The sequence below is a fragment of the Notamacropus eugenii genome, chromosome 5, assembly GCF_028372415.1.
Source record: "Notamacropus eugenii isolate mMacEug1 chromosome 5, mMacEug1.pri_v2, whole genome shotgun sequence".
NCBI classification, from domain to species: domain Eukaryota; kingdom Metazoa; phylum Chordata; class Mammalia; order Diprotodontia; family Macropodidae; genus Notamacropus; species Notamacropus eugenii.
The window spans coordinates 165,710,484-165,733,129 of NC_092876.1; the positions used below are offsets into that span (position 1 = coordinate 165,710,484).

The 22,646-nt window shown below is 35.2% G+C and overlaps 1 protein-coding gene across 4 annotated transcripts in view; it reads left to right on the top strand.

Annotated features, from left to right (window-relative positions):
• The window catches only part of SLC36A4 (solute carrier family 36 member 4), an 84,456-nt gene that overhangs the window by 41,107 nt on the left and 20,703 nt on the right, over positions 1-22,646 (top strand). For 3 of the 4 annotated variants that reach the window (XM_072611387.1, XM_072611388.1, XM_072611389.1), the window contains exons 4-8: positions 255-343; positions 1,681-1,776; positions 8,493-8,577; positions 16,811-17,035; positions 19,134-19,232. In XM_072611387.1, the coding sequence (XP_072467488.1) occupies positions 255-343; positions 1,681-1,776; positions 8,493-8,577; positions 16,811-17,035; positions 19,134-19,232 (594 nt within the window). Of the gene's footprint in view, positions 1-254; positions 344-1,680; positions 1,777-8,492; positions 8,578-16,810; positions 17,036-19,133; positions 19,233-22,646 lie in introns of those variants that run through there. The other variant, XM_072611390.1, reaches the window with a different exon arrangement.

The window sequence follows — 22,646 nt, forward strand, 5'->3', positions numbered from 1 at the left end:
GATTTTCAATAGAATGTACTTTTTAGCCTACATCATTGCCATTCCTTTTGTAGATGTACTATAGGTTGGGGTAGCCAATGGGAGATGGACTTAAATATCAGTTTAAAATTTTTATGTCTTTGAGTTTATTGTCTCATTTAGTAAGCCATTTAATCAGTCAATTAAATATTTATTGAAGTAGTTTTCTCATTACTTGTAAGGCAACTTATATGTAAAGTTTCTATGTTTAAAAATTATGTTTTGATCTCTTACAGCTTGGACCAATCAGTCTTGTGTTTATAGGAATTATATCTGTTCACTGTATGCACATGTTGGTACGTTGCAGTCACTTTCTCTGTCAGAGGTAAATGTGAAGTTGCTTGATCTAGTCACATATTTGTTAAAGAACTTTAGAACCTTCAGGTAGTCTATTTTTGCTGCTGTATTTTATAATTAGAAATTATATTTTTTTATTAACAAAACAAGTTTTTTGTTTATGTCATTCAAATCATGTCATTCAATTTATCACTCTTTAGACATACTCTTCTAAGAGAAATAAATTACTTTCCTTTCCTGCTTAACATGAGAGGCAAGAAATAAAAGAAAGTAGGAAAGCCTGAATGGAACAATAACACTTGCAGTTCTGGTTTAGTGAGCTTCATTTGCCAGTAGTTCTGTTCTTTGTGCCCCAGAAAGTCTTGTGGACCTTATTGTAATAGTAATGATAATGATAATAGTAATAATGACAACAGAAATGATGGCTAACATTTATCTTAGTGCTTTAAAGTTAGGAAAGTGCTCTACTCTGGTGGGGTTGTGATGTAAGCATTAAAATCCTATTTTTGTGAACTATAATGTGCTTTCTAAATGTAGGATCTTCATTTTGTTTTCTTCATGAGTCCAAAATGCCTAATTTGTAGTGAAGCAAAATATTACACAGCTGTTCCCTGAAAGATCTAGACTCTACTGACTGCTCTGCTACTTAATCAATGTGTGACCTTGGGCAAGTCACTTAAGCACTGAGTCTTATTTTCCTCGTCTGTTAACAAAAAAGAACAATAATGTCAGTTTACTTGCCCACCTCAGAAGGTGGTTTTGAGACTAATTTTGTAAATTAAACTTCCCCATGGAAAGTATTAAAGAACACCATTTTACAAATTGATTTAGATTTTGTATATAATAATTGCTGTTAATTTCAGAGATGTGAAATATTTAATGTGTGAAGCATAAACTTGAAATTCATAACAATTTAGTTTTAGTAGGGATGTGATTTTAACATTTATATCAATGAATATAAAACAATAACCGCATATTAATCATCACATGTAGTACTTCTTAAGGGAGAAGTGGCATTTTCAGAATTTCCCCCAGCTTATTAATTTTTCTTGAATTGGCATGCTAGAAGCAGCCTAGCATAATGAACTGAGAACTGGATTCAGGGTCAGGAAGACCTTGGTGCAAGTTTACTCCTGATACTTGATAAATGATATAACTCTTCAAAAATATTAGTTGCAAAACAATTGTAGATACACATTAATAAAGATTGTCTCCTCTCCTTGAGTTCGCAAGAGTAATGAAGTCACATCCAGGTCCCTCTCCCCCTCAGAATCATTTTATATTGTATTTTAAGGCTTTAAAAAATAATAATAGAACTTATAGATGCTAACATTTTTCTTTTACATATTTATTATTACATTTCAGGTTTAAAAAATCCTCCTTAGGTTATAGTGACACTGTTTGTTTTGCTATGGAAGTAAGTCCTTGGAATTGCATCCAAAAAAAATCTTCTTTGGGAGGGTGAGTGTTTTGTTAATATTTCATTATATCTGCAAGTACACAGATAGGTTAAGAACCCTTGTGTTAACCCTTGTAACCAGACTGTTACAAAGGTCTCGAGTGCTGTGTGATGGTATTCCTGCCAGTGACACAGGTGTAGCATCTTCACTTATTCACCACCCATTCACTTTGTCAACCTGCAGCCTCCTTTCCATCCCCAGGGGTCTGCTGAAATTGCTCTCAAAAGTTACCTCCTGATTCTAAAATCCAGTGGTCTTTTTTCAGTCCTAGTCTTCCCTGAGCTCTCACCATGATTTAATATTGTTGATTCCCTACTGCTCCTTGGGCTTCAGAAACACTACACTTCCTTGGTTTTCCTTCTACCTTTCTCACAGTTCATTTTCTGGTTCCTCTTCTTGACACTTTAAAGTTTGTATCCCAAAGTGGTGTTCTAGGACCTGTCCATTTGTTTCTCTACACTGTCTTCTTTGACCACTACTCACAACTTCTGCTTAGAGCTACTTCTATTATTTCTGAGTGTGTGTGTCTGTCTCTATCTTTGTGTCTCCGTGTATGTTTTTTACACATAAACACATCACTGACCTCTCTCAACTTTAGGTCAACATATCCAAATGTTTGACCAACACTTCAAACTCTTCTTGCCCTGAACTAACCTCATTATCTCCCTAAAAGAGGAAATTCTTCAACTGATAAATAAGCATGTATTTTTAAGCACTTCCTATGTATCATGCACTGTGCTGGGTACAAGGGTTACAAAGAGAAAGCAAATACAAGCCCTGTTTTCAAGAAGCTTATATTCTAATGGGAAAGACAAACACGAATGTAAATAGATATGTACAAGATAAATACAGTCAATATAAGATAAATAGGAGGCACTAGTAATGGGGTGACTAGGAAAGGCAGTAAGGAGGCAGCTCTGGAGCTGAATCTTGAATGAATTTAGGATTTCACAGAGGCTGAGGTGAGGAGGGAGAGCCTTCCAGGCCAGGGGTGGCCAGAGTACAGTGGCATTCAGAGGGAAGTTGGAGCATCATGTGTGAGGAACAGCAAATCAGCCAGTAGAAGTAGATCATAGAGTGCATGCAGAACACTGGAAAGATGGTATAGAGTCAAGTTGTAAAGATCTTTAAATGAAAATTGAAGAGTTTATTTGATCCTAGAAGTGAAATGTCGCCACAAGAATTTGAGTCAGGAAAGGAGTGTGATACAAACAGAACTATACAGTAAGAAAATCATTTTGGCAGCAATGTAACGGCAAGACACTTGAGGCAAGGGGACACAGTTAAGGTCACTTCAATGATTCAGGCCAAGACTTTTCAGGGCCTAAATTAAGATAATGATTAGAATACAGTTGAAGTTCTAGTAAGGAGGTTGAGAACGAGCCTTCAGACAGGAAGACAACCAAGGGAGAGCCGAGTCATGAAACCCAGAGAAATTAGTCAAACGCTACAAAGAAAAGCCATTAGATGTAGCAATTAAGATATCATTGGTAAGAAAATGTGCCCAGAAGGTTTAAATGCTAGGTTACCTAGTAAGCACCTTGTTCATAGAGTCTAAGCTTTCAGACTTTTAGGACAGTACTTTTGAAACTATGCCATGGTGCCTCTCATTGTTGTGCAGATAATATTTAGTTCATTTCAACAAACTTGCTTTAAATATTTGTTGTGTGCAGAGAATAGTGCTTAGTGCTTATGTAGGTAATAAATTGAGAAAAAAACTCAGTCTCTTTCCTCCTGGACCTTATCAGTCTACTGGGAGATATAGATAATAATGTTGGGTTTTATCTTTTTTCTTTTCTAACCAAACATAGACATGGACAAAGTAGTTCTTTACTAACACAAAACAGCTATTATATTTTTGTGCGTAAAAGGTCTTTCCCTCTTTCTTTGATTTTTCTTGGCCTAATAGTGGTATAATAACAGTATATATTAAAAAGGATCTGAGAAAATCCAGGAAATAGATGGTACAGATATGGTGGAAGGCATTTGGGTAAAGACCAGTGGAGGCAGAGGTAGATGTGACATTGTCATAAAAGCATGCTATAGAACTCCTAGACAGGAAGAAAAGAGAGGATGTGACTTCAGATAACAGATGACAGTCCTTTCACAGAGGCATGATATAGTAATCATGGGGGACTTTAATTATCTGAACATCTGTTGGTATGCTTCCTTTCTCTTTCTGTCTGTCTCTTTTTCTTTCACACGTTTTCAGAAGCTAATCATTTCTTGGCTTGTCTAAATGATAATACCATTATTAATTTCATTATTCAAAATGTGGACAAATCACTTAAGGGGCAACTACTATTCTAGACCTGACTGACCAGTAAGGAAGAAGTTATTGCTAAAGTATAAATGATGGGGAATTTGAATTGAAATGAGCACTCTATCCTATAATTTTCAAAAGAGGAGAAAAAAGCCAGGTATTGTCTTAAACGTATATTGTATTACAGGAGAACAATATTAAAGAGTTCAGAGGAAACATTGGGAGGATCCCATGGGCTAAAATTCTTAAGGGGAAGACAGCTCAGAAGGGATGGAAAATTTTCAACAATGAAAATCTGAAGGCACAAACAAAAACAATTTGATTGAGGAGGAAAATGGGGAGGTAGATACATTTTTTAAAAGATGTAAAAAATAGATTTAAGATAGATTTAAGCATAAATTTTGAAAGATGAAGACAACAGGTAGGATAATCCTGGAAGAACAGTGTCAGCAGTTTGAAAGCTCAGAATTAATTGAGATTGACAAGTGCTAAGCATAATAAAAAAAGGTTTTCTTGGAGGAGTTGAGAGTGGGGAAAACTGAAGGAAGGAAAGGCTACTAAAGGTAAATGAGGTAATAATAATAAAGAATGAAAAGAAGGCAGAGATATTCAATTCCTCTGTTTTCTCTACCAAAAAAAAAATCATTTTTGGATTGGAAATGACAGAACAAAATTGACTATGGGGAATTTATACTAGATATAAGTAAGAAGATAGGAAGAGAACACCTAGCTGTAAACTTAAAGAATTCAAGATACCAGGCCCAGAAAAGCCACATCCCACAATACTGAAAAGATTAATAGATGTGATTGCTGAGCTATTAATAATTATCTGCGAAAGACTGTAGAAAACAGGAATGCTGCTGCAGGAATGGAGAAAATCATGCAGCATTCCAATTTTTGAAAAAGGGAAAAGAGTATTCTCTGCAGGTTACACACCAGTGAACTTGACTCCATTTCCCTGTAAACTTCTGAAAAATATTATTAAAGGGATGCTTAGTAAACATCTAGAAAAAAGAGATGCAGTAGTCCCTATATAAAGGGATGCAAATATTTCTAATAATTAGAGCTATCTAGAAATGAGACCAACTAGCTATCTCAGGAAAGAGTCATCATGGCTTCATGAAATCAGCTCATGCCAAAGTAACTTCATTTCTTTTAGGTCAGTCAAGGAAATGCTGTAGATAAAATTTATGTAGATTTTAGTAAGTAATTTGACAAAGTCACTCATCTGCTATTCTTGTGAGGTTGAGAGCTAAACAGTACCACATTTGAATATATTTGTAAGAAGACATAAAATATAGTTATGGTTTGATGTCAACTTTGGAAGCAGTTCTCTAGTGGAATGCCCCAGAGATCTGAATATAGCCTTACTTTGTTGAACATTTTTATCAGTGAGTTGGATAAAGGCACAGATGACAGGCTTATTTGTAGGAATATTTGCTGATGTCTCAAAACTAGCTTGGATAACAAGTCAGATTCCAAAGGATCTTAGTAGTTTTGAACCTAAACCTAGTAAGGTTGAATTTAATAGGAATAAACTCTTACATTTCAAAAAATCATTTAATATAAATACATGTAAAAATTAATTTTTATAAGTACAAGAGGGAAGAGGCATGACTAGATAGAAGTTTACCTAAAAAAGATCCAAGGCTTTTAGTGAACTGCAAAATCAATATGACAGCCAAAAAGTCTAGGTTCACCGAGCTGCCCCATGTTTACTTTGTCTACATTAAGAGAGACATAGGGTTCAGAATGTAGAAGCTGATAGGCCCCTAGTACTTCACCTTCATTAAACCACATCTGGAGTGTATGTTGTTCAGTTCTGCATACCATGTTTTTAGGATGTACATAATAAGTTATAAAACATCCTGAGGAGCATGATCAGGATAATGAAGGGCTGTAAGATTATGCTCTGTGAGGATTTGGTTGGTAGGACTTAACCTGGAGAAGACTTACAGCCTAGAGAATGCTTACCAAGGGTGGGGAACCTGTAGCTTCAAGGTCATATGTGGCTCTAGGTCTTCAAGTGCAGCCCTTTGACTGGGTCCAAAGTTCATAGAACAAATCCCTTAATTGTCTGTGAAGTTTGAATTCAGGCAAAGGGCCACACTTGAGCATTTAGAGAGCCACATGTCCCCCCAAGGTCACAAGTTCCCCACCCCTGGTAGCCTGAAAAATTACTGGGACTGTTGTAGCTGTTTTCAAGTATTTGAAAAGCTGTCATGTGGAAGAGGGATGATTTACTCTGCTTTGCTCCAGAAAATAGAATTAGAACTTGTAGATAGGCAGATTTTTACTGTAAATAATTTCTAATAATTAGAGCTATCTAGAAATGAGACTAGCTGTCTCAGGAAGCAGTGGGCATCCCCACACTAAAGGTTTTCAAGTAAAGGCTGCATGATTAGGTGTGTTGTAGAGTGAATTTTTGTTCTTGGATTTATGACTGCTGTGCTCCATTCTACTTTGGAGATTCTTAACCTTTTTAAAACAACTCAGATTCTGAATTCAGAAAGCTTTTCTTAATGATCCCTAGTCAGTAAGAACTTTCCCTCTCTCAGACTTGACATGACATTTTATTTTGTGCCTTTTTATATATTATGGTTATTTGTGGTAAATTCTCTTTTTCCTACTAGACTAATTTCAATAAGAATACAAAATTCCTTTCTGTCTAAACTTTGTATCTAAACATGGTGTTTGTTAACAGTGTGAAAGGCACCAGGAGCTATAAATGTCTGTCTAATTACTCAGCTTTTATGTAACCCTGGGCAAATTACAGTAACTTATACTAGGACAGTGCAGCGGTACTGGGAGATCTAAAATCTGATAAGACCTCATTCTGTAGGACTTACATTGTATAAACTGAAGACAAATGTTCTGATTGATTAAACCTAAATATCTAAATTAACATGCGTAGTTCATGCTTTATTGCATTTTAAAGAGTAGAATAATTAGTCACTCTGAACTTAAAAGCTAGAAAATAATTATAAAGGGAGATAGTATGTCCTAGGAACCATATATCACAGCACTAGCTTTGCCACTTATATCCTGTGTAAACTAACTTGAATCATCTTAATTTAGGTATTTCTTGGCTTCTTCAAAGTGTGTGTAATTATTTACTTTTTGGAGGATCTTGAGAATATTTAATAAAAATCATGGTAAAGCTACTAGGTGAAAAATAGTTTAGATATTTAATATTATTCTTCTTAACATCTTTTTTAGGTTAAAAATGTCAAACAATGCCCAGCGCTATTGTATAGCTGGGGTTGAGTTGAGGAAAGATGGACAAGTGATATTTAGGTCAGATACTTTGCAATATTTCCCCACTTAATCTTCTGGGTCTGCACTGAAGTATGGGCATCAATTGATTATTTTGATTAATACTGGGATAACAAGAGACTTCTGGGATGTGTTTACTTAATCTGAACCAGAAATAAATCTATAAAGTTGACAAAAAGGCATTGAGTCCATCATAGTTGAAACTTGAGATATGTTTGATCTTGAGGGTTAGGAATATTTGGACGTGGTATGGGCCTTGGTCTTAGTTATTCAGGGGAGTAGCTGGTTCTTGATGCCTCATTGCTTTTGGTGGTCATTAGTCCAGAGACTCTGGGCATGGTGTTTCCCTGTCTTGGCTAAGTTTCTATGTTCAAGTAGCAGAGGCAGAACTTGGCACCCTGTCAGCTCTAGAGAATAAGAGGCCCTCCATGGGTGGATGGTGAGTGTGCTGACAGCAGAATGAGGGTGGATAGCTCAGCAGCCATATGTACTCAGATCATTCTGCCTGCTACTACATCTGTGACTTTGGTCACATGGCTTGGTTTCTTTGGGCTTCAGTTACCTCACCTGCCAAATTGGGAGCTTGAACTAGATGATGTCTATCTAGGGTCCAACCTGCTCTGACTCCACAGTCCCAGGTATCCTTGTGCCATTGGAGTCTGCACAGGACATCCTCTGTGATAGTGGAGGATTTATGTTTCCCTTCACAGCACTCAGAGTACAACCACTCTTTTTAGTTGTATTTAGCAGGAAACCTTACTATCAAGTGGAAGTCATACAGTTGAAAACCTCTAGTTTTACAGATGAGGAAACTGAGGTCCAGAGAGGTGAAATTACTTGTGCAGCTGCTAGTGGTAACAGCTGGGCTTTGAAGTACACTGCTTCTTAATATGTCTATGATATTCTTGGAAGAACTTTGCTCTACTGTGTCATGTGCTTTTTGGGGTGAGAAGGGATTATCAGCACATATAGCAGGATCTTTTATTTTCTTTCTTTTATTCATTTGAAAATTGTAAATGTTCATACATTATAGAAATGGATATTTTAATTCTGTTCCCTACTGTCACTTGGGAAAAATAAAAACATTTTATTTCAAATTTATTAGCATAGCTTATGGAAGGGGTAAAAAAATTATCATTTTGTGAGGATGACCTTAAATTATATGTATCTATTTTCAGGAATATTGTGGACATTTTTCTGGTGATAACACAGCTGGGATTCTGTAGTGCTTACATTGTCTTCTTAGCTGAGAATGTGAAGCAAGTGAGTATTTTTCTTCCATTTATTGAGATAGTTTTCCTCAGTTATCTTTATTTTACCATTATCTTTCCCTCTGTAGAAGTTCCATTTTAGAGTGGAAGTGTTTTTATTTCATGGAGAGTGCTACTTCATTGCTTTCCCTTAGGCTTCACTTCTGCAAGTTGGTCTCCAACTTTGTGAGTTTAAATGGTCTGTTAGTTCTCTTGCCTTGTCATGACTGGTTCATTTCTCTTGTCAGGTCAGCACATAGATATAAAGCTGGAAGGGACCTCAGAGGTTAGCTAGTCCTTTGGGTTTGTTATCTCAGAGCCCCATACCAAAAGATTCTGGGAGCATATTTCTTTGAGTAAAAATCTGAAAAGAATGTTGCTAGGCTTCACTTAAAAAAGGGAAAGTAAAGAAGTGGACATCAATAGAACTGAAGAATTACTGAATATAAATAGGTACTATCCCCATCAGTGTGGCAGTTTTCGGTAGTTCTCCTTTATGTTGGGATATTGTTTCAGGTTGACTCTAAGGGGTCTTCAGCCTTGGTAGAGACTGACTGCCTATTTGGGCAAACATGCCAAGCACTGAAGTTGGAGCTCTACCCAAAAAAATGCCAAACCACATTCCTTTGTAACTGGTAGGTAGTCTTTATTATTATTATCTTCTTTTTCCTTCTCTTTATTATTATTGTCATCATTATCAGTTATAAGTTTTACTTACATATTAGGCGCTTAATAAATGTTGATTGATATATGCATGGTGTAGTAGCAAATGCGATATAGAGTAATACATGGTTTCCCACCCATGGTTTAGATGTTTAGGATGTAAAGCATAAACATGAACATGTTTATGAAAGGATATACCTTATGTAAGATTTTATATATTACATTTAACTGTATCCTTTTTTAATCTAAAGCTTAACATCCCTAAATAATAAAGTGACTAGTTTAGGATTTTCAAATTGGAATGGACCTTTGAGATCATCTAGTATAACCCTCACATTTTACATATGAGGAAACTGAGGCCCAGACATGTTGGTTATGTGAATTATCTTGCTTTTGGTCACTCAACTAGTTAGTGATAGAAACATTAGGACCCTCTTTAGCTGATTCCAAGCCAGTGTTTTTCCTATTATCATATTTTTTTTTTGGTACATAGAATTATGTCTGGATATGGCTGAGTTACTTTTTATTGAATGAGTTTTGCTCTTATTTCCCTTGTGTAAGTTTTTTGTTGTAACTGTGTCTTCTCCTACACTAGCTATACCTGTCCTTGTCCAGGAATCTTCACTCAGGTCCTCTTTGTCCTTCACCAAAACATTTTCTTTAGTCTGATGTTTCTTTGCTAATGCTATTTTTCATACTCCTACTGAAAGAATATTGGCAACAGAGGAGCCATGATCTTCCTTTCTCTGCCTATAATTACAGTAGACATTACTTTCATAAATGAACTCACCTCGCTCCCCAGCCAGGGTTCCTTTGCACCAAGCACTGAAGCTGCTCTGGATTTTAGAGGGGTCCCAGGTATTTGAAGCTGGGTTGTGGGGCAGGGCCATGCAGAGCTCCCCAGGGGAGTAAGAGGCCTATGGACTGGTCCACTTACAAACAGCAAGAATTGCCTGTATATTTACTCATTTATTTGTGCTTTATAAAAGAGGAAACAGTGAGGTAGTCAAATAAAAATACATGTAGAATGATAATATATATACATTTATTAACATAGTCTAGATCTATAATTTAATTATGGAACTAAAAGTGAGTAAAATAGCTCACCAATACAAATGGGTAGCTTTTCTGCAACTTTTAATCTTAAAGAGCTGCCTACAGTATTAAGAGCTAAAGTGGTTAATCTAGAGTCATATAGCTAGTGTGTGCCAGGGGAGGGGCTGGTCTCTAGGTCTTCTTGGTCCTGGATTTCAGTCCTGTCATTTGTCATGTAGTTTGCTCCATCACAGTGAACAATAAAAGTCTAGAGGCCTAAATTATTTCAACCTATACTCAGCCTTTAAATGAGCAAGGTACCTGGTTCACTGAGGTGGAGCTAGTCATACAACTGTAGTGGTCTGGTTTGGGTAAGCCAAAATTGTAGTGATCTGGTTTTGGTACTGTCAGATAAACTAAGTCCTTATCAATACCACCATATCACACTGCCCCCCACATTTTTATATACATATATGTAAATCATTCTGTACATGCACACACATACATTTTACATATGTGTGTAAGAGCAAGTATATAGGGTGATATACATAGATAGATAGATGTTTATACATATACATTCACACACAGAAAGGTCTCCAAAAAGTCTTTATATGCCATAAATTAAGACTAAAGGGATAATGTTTTTAGGTGGGAAGAACAAGTAACTGATTTATTAAGTAAACCCAATTTGGATAAAGATCAATAGAGGCAAAAATGGAAATGATATTGTCACACAGACCTGGGTAAGAAGAAGAAATAGATGAGGAATTTGATAAATAAGTTATAGGCCTGGCATGGCAAAACATCCTATATTAATGGTAAGGGGAAATTTATTATACAGACATCTGCTGGAGTTCTCACTATTCCTAAAACAGAGCATCAAATAATATATTGGTTTTCCTTGGGAAGCAACAGGGGATCCTGTTATTTTGTACTAAATTTGACCAAAAAGGAAGTGGGAAGGAAGTAGAACTTGGAGGAAAGGGATCAGTCTACCTTAGAATTGGGGACAGAGTTATAGGAAAGGAAATCCTTTCTCTTTCATGCCTCTTACATTTGGGAGAAGAGATTTCACAGAGTTAGTGAAACTCCAAAAAGAGAAAGAATGGAATCTTCAATATGTACAATATGTAGACCTTTGATCTCAACTTGGCAGAATTCTAGAAGGTATAATTAAAGGTATGGCTAAAGAACATGTGGGGGTGATGAGAATGTGGCAGCATGGCTTCATCAAGTTGAGCTATACTCAGCTGTATTGACTGGGTGACTAGAATGGAAAGAGGCATTGTGGCACTGCAGCTAGGGAGCTGAGTTTGGAGTCAGAAAGAGTTAGGTTTAAGTTCTGTCAGTTAAATTTGCAAGATGTCCAACAACAACAAATTCGCTCACTCAGTCATAGTTCTCTAAGACTTTTGTCTATTATGTGTCATGGTTTGTGATCTGTATTGGTGGTAGCAGGTCCTAAACTGACAGATTGCGAGATCCTTAATATGTTGATACAAAACTATCAGGAAAATACTATAGATATGATTTGCCTGTGTCTTAGGAAAATATTTAATAAAGGTTCTTATGCCTTCTTGGGAACAAGATGAAGAGCTATGAGCTCGTCAATATTAGTACAGTCAAGTGGATTCTCAACTGAACAAACAACTGGAAGATCTGAGGGAAAGGAACACATTAAGCATCTGGCCTTGACCAGATGCTGTCTAATATTTTTAATCAATGACTTGGATCAAGGCATAACTGATAGGCTTATAAAATAAACAACAAAAAACCAAGAAGCATAGCTAATACATTGGAATGACAGAACCATGATACCACATGAAAACACTGCACTGAATCTGATAAATAACATATAATACTGACAAAGTGTAAACCGATTTAAAAATGAGATACAAATATGAGATATCAAATAAAAATGATGCAAATATGAGGTGGGGTGGTGTTGCTAGATTGCAACTTATCTCAGAAAGATATAGGGGTTTTAGTAGACCGCAACTTCAATGTGAATCACCCACCAGTCAGCTGTTCTTGAATGCTACTGTGTACCAGGTATTGTGCTAAGTACCAGGGATGCGAAACCAAAAGTGAAACAGTTGCCCTCAAGGAGATTATATTTTTACAAGAGAGACAACAATTACAAGTATAAGTCTATACAGAATATATACAAAATGAATTCAGGATTGTTTTGGGAGGAAGGTTAGTTGTAGTTGAGGTGGTATGAGATCAGGGAAGGGATCAGAGGAGACGAGGAATGTGTTGAACAAAAAAGGTAATATGATCTTCAGCTACTTCAAGATAGTCAAAGAGTTCAGGACTAGGAAAGTGATATTCTTGTCTCCAGATCAGACTACATCTTGATTGTTGTGGTCAGTTCAGGGTGCCACATTGTAGGAAGGTCATTAATTAGCTAGAGAGCATCCAGTAGATAGTGAAGGATCCCATGTTTATTCTATAGGCGGAATCATCACATAACTAGGGAAATTTAATCTAAAGAAAAAAACACTCAAGTCAGGGTTCGAGGGGATGATTATGATAACTATGTTCAAGTACTGGAAAGGTTGTCATGTGGAAGAGAGATTAGACTTGTTCTCCTTAGGGCAAAATTCAGTGGAAGTTTCCAAGAGACAATTTAAACATGAGGTAAGAAAACGCTTCACAATTACCATCTTCCCAGCTTGGAAGGGACTAACTGCCCTTAGGAGGTAGTGAGTTTCCTCTGTCTGGAGTCTCTTCAAGCAAAGACTGGATGATCACTTGGATGTATTGAAGAAGAGATTCTAGTACAGGTTGAACTAAATGGCCTCTGAGGTCCCCTTTAACTCTGAATGTTATGTGACTTCCTAATTAGGTTTCTGATTGGAATAATTTGTTTATCTGAACTAACTTTACCTATCTCCATTAATATTATTTGTTGTAAAAAAAGTTTCATTTCTATAAGTACATTCACAATTCATAAATCTTATTTTTGGCAGAACCATAGCTTGAATTAATATTTGCATATTGTTGCTTGTAATAAAGGCATAAACATTACCTAATCTTACAAACAACTATGTTTCATAATAGAACTACAAACAAGACCTCAATTAATAGATCTGTTCTTCCCAGTGGGACTTTTTCCCATTTTACATGTATAGAATTATAAAACTTATAGATGTAATGTAATGGAGAATTTAGTAAAAGGTATGTTATTAATAAACTTTAGGACTAGTGACTATTTTTGGATGATAAAGGAATTATTCTTTTAAAAAATTCAATTATTTTCCGTTTATTATAAGAGGGGCTTTGTTGAAGGATGTCTTTAGTACATAGAAAAGTGTAAGTATTTCTAAGACATCATTGGACTGAGTATACAGTCAAAACTGGAAAAAATTAATTAAAAGTCGTGGTAAATTGATTCAACTAAGCAGAGCACATGGGGGGAAAAATAAAGAACTTCTCCCCTTGTAGAAAAGCTTGTGAGGATTTAATAGCAGCTAACTTAGAACTGTCAGGCATCCTGCCTGACATTCTCACTACTATCTCATACTTTTTCCCTCATCTATTACTCCTTACATTGTAGGTGATGATTCAGAAGCTCTTTGTTTTATATTTTTGCTTTCTTATCTACATACTTCTGCTAATGCCACTGACTACTCCTGAAATTCTCACTTTGTTCCACTCCTAAAATGTGTTTATTAAACTCCTACCCATTCTTTAAAGCTCAGCCCAAAGACCACCTCAGTCATTAAGCCCAACGCCAATGTCTAAACTCATAGCAAACTCTTTGTACTTCTTTTATGGACTCTCTGTATTCTAATTTACATTATTCTGTATGTATATTCCACCACCCTAAACTCCTCAAGGGCAAGGATTATGCCTTCTCTGACTTTGCATCTCTCCAGTGCCTAATACAATGCACTGCATGTTGTAGGTGCTTGTTGGTTGTTATTGTTTGTCCTTCCTTCTCAAAGAGGATCAAGACATGAGGGAGGTGATGCCATGACACACAAGTGAATTGGATTTAAGTGAAGGAGGGCTGTGCAAAGTTACCTGCTTCACTTTCTCCTCCAGAGCCATCTGGGTCCAGTGGTCTGATATTCATCAAGATGACTGGAGATGGCCCAGGATGCAGTGGGAGACCTTGACCTTTTTAAGCCAAGGTCTTTCCCAGGCCTCAGTTTGACTCAGTGATTAAGACTAGGTAAGAAATGAGACAAAGAATTTTTTTTACTGAGTCAAAAAAAGTGTCATTCTGAGAGGGGAAGACTCTCTGAATTTCTGGCCAGAACAACTTGCAAGTCATGTCACTGTGTGTGTAAATATAGATATAGATATACATGAGGAGATATGTATGTATGCATATATGTATACATATGTACAGTGGATGACATGTGGAACTAAATATATTTGATACACATATATATCTGTATATGTGGATATATATATATATATATATATATATATATATATATATATATATATATAAATTTTTTTTAACCCAAGGTAAAACATTGCAATGAACACACACATATTATATAACCAACCTCTGACTGTAGAGGGCACCAAAGAATACAAATGGTTACCTAAATCTGGGTCCAGTTATGTCTCTATTGTTTTCATTGTTTGGGTTATTTATATAAGTATTTTTATGAGTTTTGTGAAGTAACCCAGTACATTAAAAGGAATTTGTGACAGATCCACTTTTAGACTTTCCTGATACTTCAGGCTTCTTACTAGCCAGCTTAGCCATCAAAATGTAATGGAAAACTTACTAGAAAACAGCAGCTTTGTGGATAACCTTAATGTTTAGAACAAGTCACTTAACTTTTCTAGATATTCATTTTTTCCTTTGTAATTTGATGGCATAAAGACTAAATTATTTCCAAAGTCCCTTACAGTTCCCACGTTCTTAGCTTTAAAGTTACGTTCGTTATAGAAGTTCTTCTCATTAATATGCAGTTGGAATAGTTATTTTAGGATTACTGTAGCGTAATGCTTTGTAACCTACAAAGCCCTAAATTGTTTGGCTACTTTGCAAATCAGGTAAACAAAAGTAATATGAGAATAAAAGTTAAGTGCTACACATTAACAATGTTATTCCTATTCCATTTAAATAATATAGCATTTAATTTTGGAAGGATAATTTGTAAGCCAGAGCTAGTGTAACTTAAGCACAGAAATACCTAGGTTCAAATCTTACCTCTCAAGTTATTAGTTGAGTGACCACAGACAAGTCACTTAACCTCAGCGAGCCTTAGGAAATTCTCTAAGCTTTGCTGTAAACAAGTTTACAGTTTGCATTGTTATATAGAGTTTTCAAATTGGAAATCTTGCACCCACAAAATCTCTGGTCCTTGATAGATTATGTAATTCACAAGTTAAACATGGGTTACATATTTCAGTGTGTGATTGGCACAATATTCTTGGGCCCAAAGATTTTAAGAGAGTACGGTTTTAAACTCCAAAAGATCTATTGCTATCCATATGGAAATATTCATGCTTTCAGTTGTCAGCTTTGTTAGTAAGGCATAATAGAAATAACAGAGACCAGTTGGTCCCAACAGTGCCAGGACAAGTTTTTTGTTTTCTCACTTAATGGATCAATTATGGAATCACAGACTCCATCAGAAATATAAGGGAGCTTGTAGGTGATCGAGGGGAAGGGATTTGGCAAGTTTACTTTAGTGGTATTAAACTTAGGATGATTTGTTCCAAGTAGCATTCTTGTTAAAAACATTTCTGAAGTTGTATAATAATTCTTATTTCATTGTCAGTGTTTTAGTGTGGGCAGTAAGATGACATTAAAGTCATGAGTAATTGTACTTACCAAAAAACTGAACAATTGTTACAGTTGAAGACTAATCATTTTTTAAAATGATTGACTTTTGTTTGTAAAATAGTTTGCAAGTGAAATAATCAAATACCTACTACTTAGTGTAGTGCCATACATTGAGTTCGTGATGTAATTATTGAAAATAATTTGAAATTTTTTGTTTAATAAGATATTTTAAATGGTAGATTATTGTTTTTAAAATAATTTACTTTGATACATTATTTCTGAAAAATAGTTACAACTTGAGCATTAAATACTAGAAGAAATAAATAGGTTTATGAAGGCTGGATCTATATAATATTAGTACATATTAGGTATATATATTCCTAATATGTATCAAGTATTTAATTAGAGTTCAAAGTGTGGTGCTTCATGAAGTTTCAAAAGGAATGAATCAATTCATCCTAAAAACAATTTTATTGTACTTAATTTTCATAATAAGAAAAAATAATTATTTTCTGAAAAAAATAGTTCCTGCTAGAATTAGGAAAAATAGATTTGATTATCCATGCTTCTGGGAGGTCAATGTTCTTAAAATGGTGCTACTATAGTTTTGTTCACTTGAAGATTACTGTAATTAATGATTGAGCAGGGTACCATAGGTTACTGATTTCTCTATACCTCCTTTTTGTTATCTTAGTCAGGTTTTTTAAATATGTAAAATAGAGTAGAAAATAGTCTAAAAATTTTTTTTCTCTATATTTTCTCCTTTCTCCCCCTAAACCTGTTATAGATTCATGAAGGAATTTCAGAGAAAATGTTCTCTCTGAATGGTACTGATGAAGCAACTCTATATGAAAGAAGAAGTGTTGACCTGAGGATATATATGCTTTGCTTTCTCCCATTTATATTTCTTTTGGTCCTTGTTCGTGAACTAAAGAGCTTGTCTGTGCTATCACTTCTTGCCAATCTTTCCATGGCCATCAGTCTTATAATAATCTACCAATATGTTATTAGAGTAAGTATAATACATCTTAAACTTTAATGTGTTTTTAATTGTTACTTTAAAAATACTGTAAATAGCTTAGAAATTATAAAAATATTTTATGATTTTTGTACCATTCCATTTTTTAAAGGAAGGGTTTTGATAATAAATGATCCTACCAAATTTTATTTTTTCCTGACTTTTGTTTCATGCTAATAAGGTAGGCCTGGATACTAATACCACTTTACTTCAGGCCCCCAGTTACTCTTGACTCAATTATTGCAGTATTTAAACATCATTTTTATAATAATATGTTTCATATTTCTTGATGATCAAAGCATATATTTTTTCTCTTTGTGTTTTGCACATAAAAAAGTAGAACTGGAAGGGACTTTAGGGATCATCCAGGGCAATTTTCCAGTTTTGCAGAGGAGGACAACACCAAATAATATATGGTCTTTTCATTCATGGGTGCTAAGTAGACATTTAAGCTTCATAAAAATTTTGTGCATAGTATATTTACAAAATCACATAGCTTCTACTTTAGTTTACTTCATTATTTTACAAAAATACAGCTTGAAAGTTGGTAACAAAGTCAGATAATGTTCGCTCATGTATATTACATATGTAATATGTCTATAATATTTGCCCTTAGGTGGATGTAGAAATTTTTGTGCTTTAAAGGTATTTCTGTTGAAAAATTTACAGATACAAACATAGCTTTTATGTAAAGAAAAACTTGTTGATAAGTGTGAAAGGCTATCTTATGAGGGAACAGGTTCCCCTCATTGGAGGTCTTTAAGCAAATACTTGAAAGATGATCACCTGCCAGATATGATGGAATGAAAATTTTTGTTCAGGTACAGGTCGAACTATATGGATTCTGAGGTTCTTTCCAGTTTTGCTCTTACTGGCACTAGCCTTCAAATGATTTTATAATTTTCTGAATTCAAAATTCCACTTTAACTTTCTTGAAAGAAATTACTTAGAGCAACCCCATGTCAGGTGGGATCTTACTGGATCCATATTGATTTCTCTTAACTTTTTAATCTAAGAATTTCTAAGCATCAACTCTTATATCTACATAAGACCCAGGAATACTTGTGCCCAGTTGTATAGTCCCTCTTGTATCACTCCCACATTAATATACACCTTTGAATTTATAAATTGTTTAAGGTCACACAGTTAAGTTTAAAAGGCTAGAGAAAAAAATCCACCTGTTCTAATACCTTTTTAGTGTTATATCCATTCATTTCAACAAGTATTTTAATTTCTACTGTGTATCTAGCACTGTACTAAGTGCTTTCTGGAAACAAGAATTCAAGGCCCTTGTGAAAAACAAAACATTTTTAGACAAATGACTTTGTCAGTACCAGCAGCACTGCAGGCAGCTGGTCATGAGGTAAGAACACTGGGTCTGAGACAGACATGTAAGTAAGTGATAGAGAATAGTCATGGAAGTGGATCAGACTTGAACAGAAAATGGAAGCCAGTGGTCAAGCTAAAGCACTAGATGAGCAATCTAGAAAGAATTTTTATATGAAGGCTTAAGACAAGTCCATGGCCAAGCCTTGCAAGCTGGATCAGGATAATATAATGATAAAATAATAAAATCAGAAGCCAGGTCGACAAGAACTAGGAACACACAGATACTATAAGGAAGATTTAGATTTAGGAGTAAAAATCCAAGACATTTGTTAGACACTAGGAAGTCCCAAGGTATAAAAGGGTAGGGCAAAGGAAGCTGGGAAATAAACCAAAGATACCAGTGCCAGTGAAGCTACTGGGGTAGCTTTCTGCCTAAGGTCTAGCATTTTCATGTTCTTTCTTTGGGATCCAATCCTGTTATTAGGTACCCTGGATTCTGCTAGTAGAAGGAAATAACTGGAAGCACTTAATTCCCAGGGAAGCTTGTATGGGAAGGAGATTAGCAACTTTTGATAGTCTCAACCTGATAGAATAAGTCTGGTATAAGTGCAGTCATTTTTGCTTGAAAACAAAAATTATTAACTGTTATATTTTAAAAAACTTAGGAAGTACAAGAAGGTAATTGATTTTGTTCTTTGTAAATGTCATTGGATTAACTAAGAATTCCTATCTATCTATAAAAGTTTTTTTCTTTAATCACCAGGATATACCAGATCCCCGAAGTCTTCCAGCTGTTGCTGGTTGGAAGAAATATCCACTCTTTTTTGGTACAGCTGTATTTGCTTTTGAAGGCATTGGAGTGGTAAGAATTTATTTATTTATTTTGTTGAGGGGGCTTGGCGGTAATTGGGGTTGTGACTTGCCCAAGATCACACAGCTAGTAAATGTCAAGTGTCTGAGACTGGATTTGAACTCAGGTCCTCCTGACTCTAGGACTAGTGCTCTATACACTGTGCCACCTAGCTGCCCCAAAAATTTATTTTAAAACATTAAGTATAAAAAGAGGTAGATAAAAAAGTATTTTAAATGAGCATTTTTTTTTCATTTTCATTTTCTTAGTTTAACTGTTTATTTCCATATTAGATTATAGGTTTCTATATGACTACAGGAGGTCAAAATATAAATATTCCTTCAATATATATACATTATATACATATGTAAGATATCTATGTATATGCATGTACATATTTGTATATGCACACACATTCACATATAGCACCGAGTTGGAAGATAGAGTGTGTCTTGTGCAAGGAACAGCAAGGAGGCCAGTGTCACTGATTCCAAGGTTCATGATGGGAAGTATAAGGTATGAAAACTGGAAAGGCTAGGGGTAAGGCAAATGACGTGGAACTTTAATGACAGATGGGTTTACATATGATCTTGGAGGTGACAGGAATGTAAATAGAGTAGGGGTGATGTAATCAGGGGCCTGGCAACTGAAGTGCTCTTGGGCTACCACTTGACCCAGGGCTAAGAGGGCTAAACACTATTTGGCAGCTTCACCACCTATATCCATTTCAGAGTCTTAGTTTAAGGGCATTTTTGGTCAAAAGGGAGTGGGAGTCCTTAGCGGCAACTGTTTGGCAACTCTATATTCATTTCTGGGTCATAATTAAAGAAGAAGAAGAGCACCTTCTGTCAAAAGGGGAGTGAAAGCCCTAAAGGTTTTTATCACTTCTGGGATTAGGGACACCGAGGAACAGTGAGACTTCTAGTCTCAAGAAGCGAGGGGATATAAGTAGCAGTTATTGATTATAATCCCAAGAGATCAGGGATCCTTCCTGGATAAGGACCAGAATGAAGACTGAGAGAGCAGTGGGCATACCTCTCCCCAAATCACCCCATCTTGGAAGCACCCAAAACTTATAAACACCTAGAATTAGCTCTGAAAGCAGCAGCATGAAAAAGCCTGAAACTTGAAATGGTACCCCTGCCCATCCCCCTTGCACTGGAAACAGAGTAAAACTGTAACATAAAGTTAAAAATAAAGAAATAGGGTGGGAAAATGAACAAACAAACAAAAAAAAAATCATTAAAAAGTTACTCTGGTGATAAGGAAGATCAAGACACAAATTCAGAAGAAAATAAAGTCAAAGCCAATATATATATTTATAACCAAAGTCTCACAGAAAAATGTGAATTGGATACAAGCCCAATAAGTATTCCTAGAAAAAGCAAAAAATAGAATTGTCCAAGTGGGAAAAAATATGTATAAAACTTTACTGATGATAATAGCTCCTTAAAAAGCAGAACTGGCCAAATGGAAAAAAGAGGTGCTGAAGTTCACTGAAAGAAAATAGTTCCTAAAAATTAGAATCATGCCAAAACAGACATAGGAACTATACAAATATAATATACAAAACACCTTTTATACAAAGTTAGGCGTAAATAATTAAAGTAATATTTTTGTGCATTGGTAGGTAAAGCTAATGTAATTTTTTTAAATGACAGTTTTCTTTAATCTATTCATGTAATGCCATCCCAGTTAAATTACTAAAAAATTATCTTCTTATTTCAAAAAAATATAATAACAGTTAATTTGGAAGAGCACAGAGTCAGGAACTTTAAGAAAACCAGGGGAAAAAGATGTGAAGGAACTAGATTCAGTAGTACCAGACCTTAAACCATATTATAAAATGAGAGAAGAGAAATGCCAATGGATAACCTTGATTATTTTAAATTAAAATTTTTCCTGTATAATAAAGCCTTTGTAGCCAAGAATAGAGAGAATGCAGATAATTGGGGGAAAACTCTCATAGACAATCTCCTAGATAGAATGTGATTGGGTTGGAATATTGTTGTGATATAGGAAATAATGAGCTGACAGATTTAGAAAAATATGGAAAGACTTGGACTTATGAAGGAAGAAGCTATCCACCTTCAGAGAAACAGATGATCAGTGGAAATAAGCATAAGACAATCTTATGTAGATATGTTTGAATGTGTATGTATATTTTTGTGTGTTTATGGATCTTTGTGTATGTATATACCTCTGTGTGTGTGTGTGTATCTGCGCTTAATTGTAGCCTTCAGTTGGGGGTTGGGAGGAAGGGAAAAAAATAAAGTAAAAAGTATATAGCAGAGGACAAAGAAAAAACCATACAAGGAAACGAAAAGATGGACAGCTTTGAAAATAATGTGTAGTATTCATTATGCAAGTTTTCTTGAAATGGAAATGTATTGCTTTATACCTTATGTTCTGCTGTGTACATGACATTTTTTTCTTTTCTTATTTTGTATTTAAGTTTAAAATAAATTAAAAAACTAAAAAAATTAGAATCAGGCATGTGGCATAATGATTCCATGAAACATAAACAATAAAACTAAGACAAAAGAATAAAAAAAAGAAGAAAATTTGAACTATCTCATAAGAAAAATGACTAATGGAGAAGACAGTTTGAGGAGAGAGAATTTTAAAATTGTTGAATTACATGAAAGCCATAATCAAAGAAAGAGCCTAGACATCATATTTCAAGAAATTATCAAGGAAAACTACTCCAATATCTTAGATCCAGAGGGTAAAATAGAAATTGAAAGCATCCACCAATCATTTCCAGAAAGGGATCCCCAAATGAAAACTCCCAGGAATAATTATACCCAAATTCCAGAGGTTCCAGGTCAAAGAGAAAATATTTCAAGCAACCAGAAAGAAACAATTTATATACCTTGGAGCTAGAGTCAGGATCACACAGCTACTACATCAAAAGAGCAGAAGGCTTAGAATAGGATATTACAGAAGGTAGAAGAGGTAGGATTAAAACCAAGAATAATTTGCCCAGAAAACTGGTCTAATCCTTCAAGGGAAAGAAAAGGATTTAATAAAACTGAAGACTTTCAAACATTCCTGATGAAATAACCAGAGCTAAATAGGAAAAATTTGACTTTCAAATATAAGATTCAAGAGAAGCATAAAAAGGTAAACCTGAAAGAGAAATCTTAAGGGACACAGTAAGGTTAAATTGCTTGCTTTTCTGTATGGGAAGATGATACGTTATCTTTTGAGAAATGTCTCATTATTAGGGCAGTTAGAACGATTTTAAATAGAGGGTATGGGACTGAATTGATTACGTTAGGATGAGGTTTTTAAAAATAGATGGGTGAGAAAGAGGGATGCCCTGGGAGAAGGGGTAAGAGAGAGGAAAAATAAGGGAAATTATCTCACATAAAAGAACTTTTACAGTGGAGGGGGAAATGGTGGGGGTGAGAGGTTGGACAG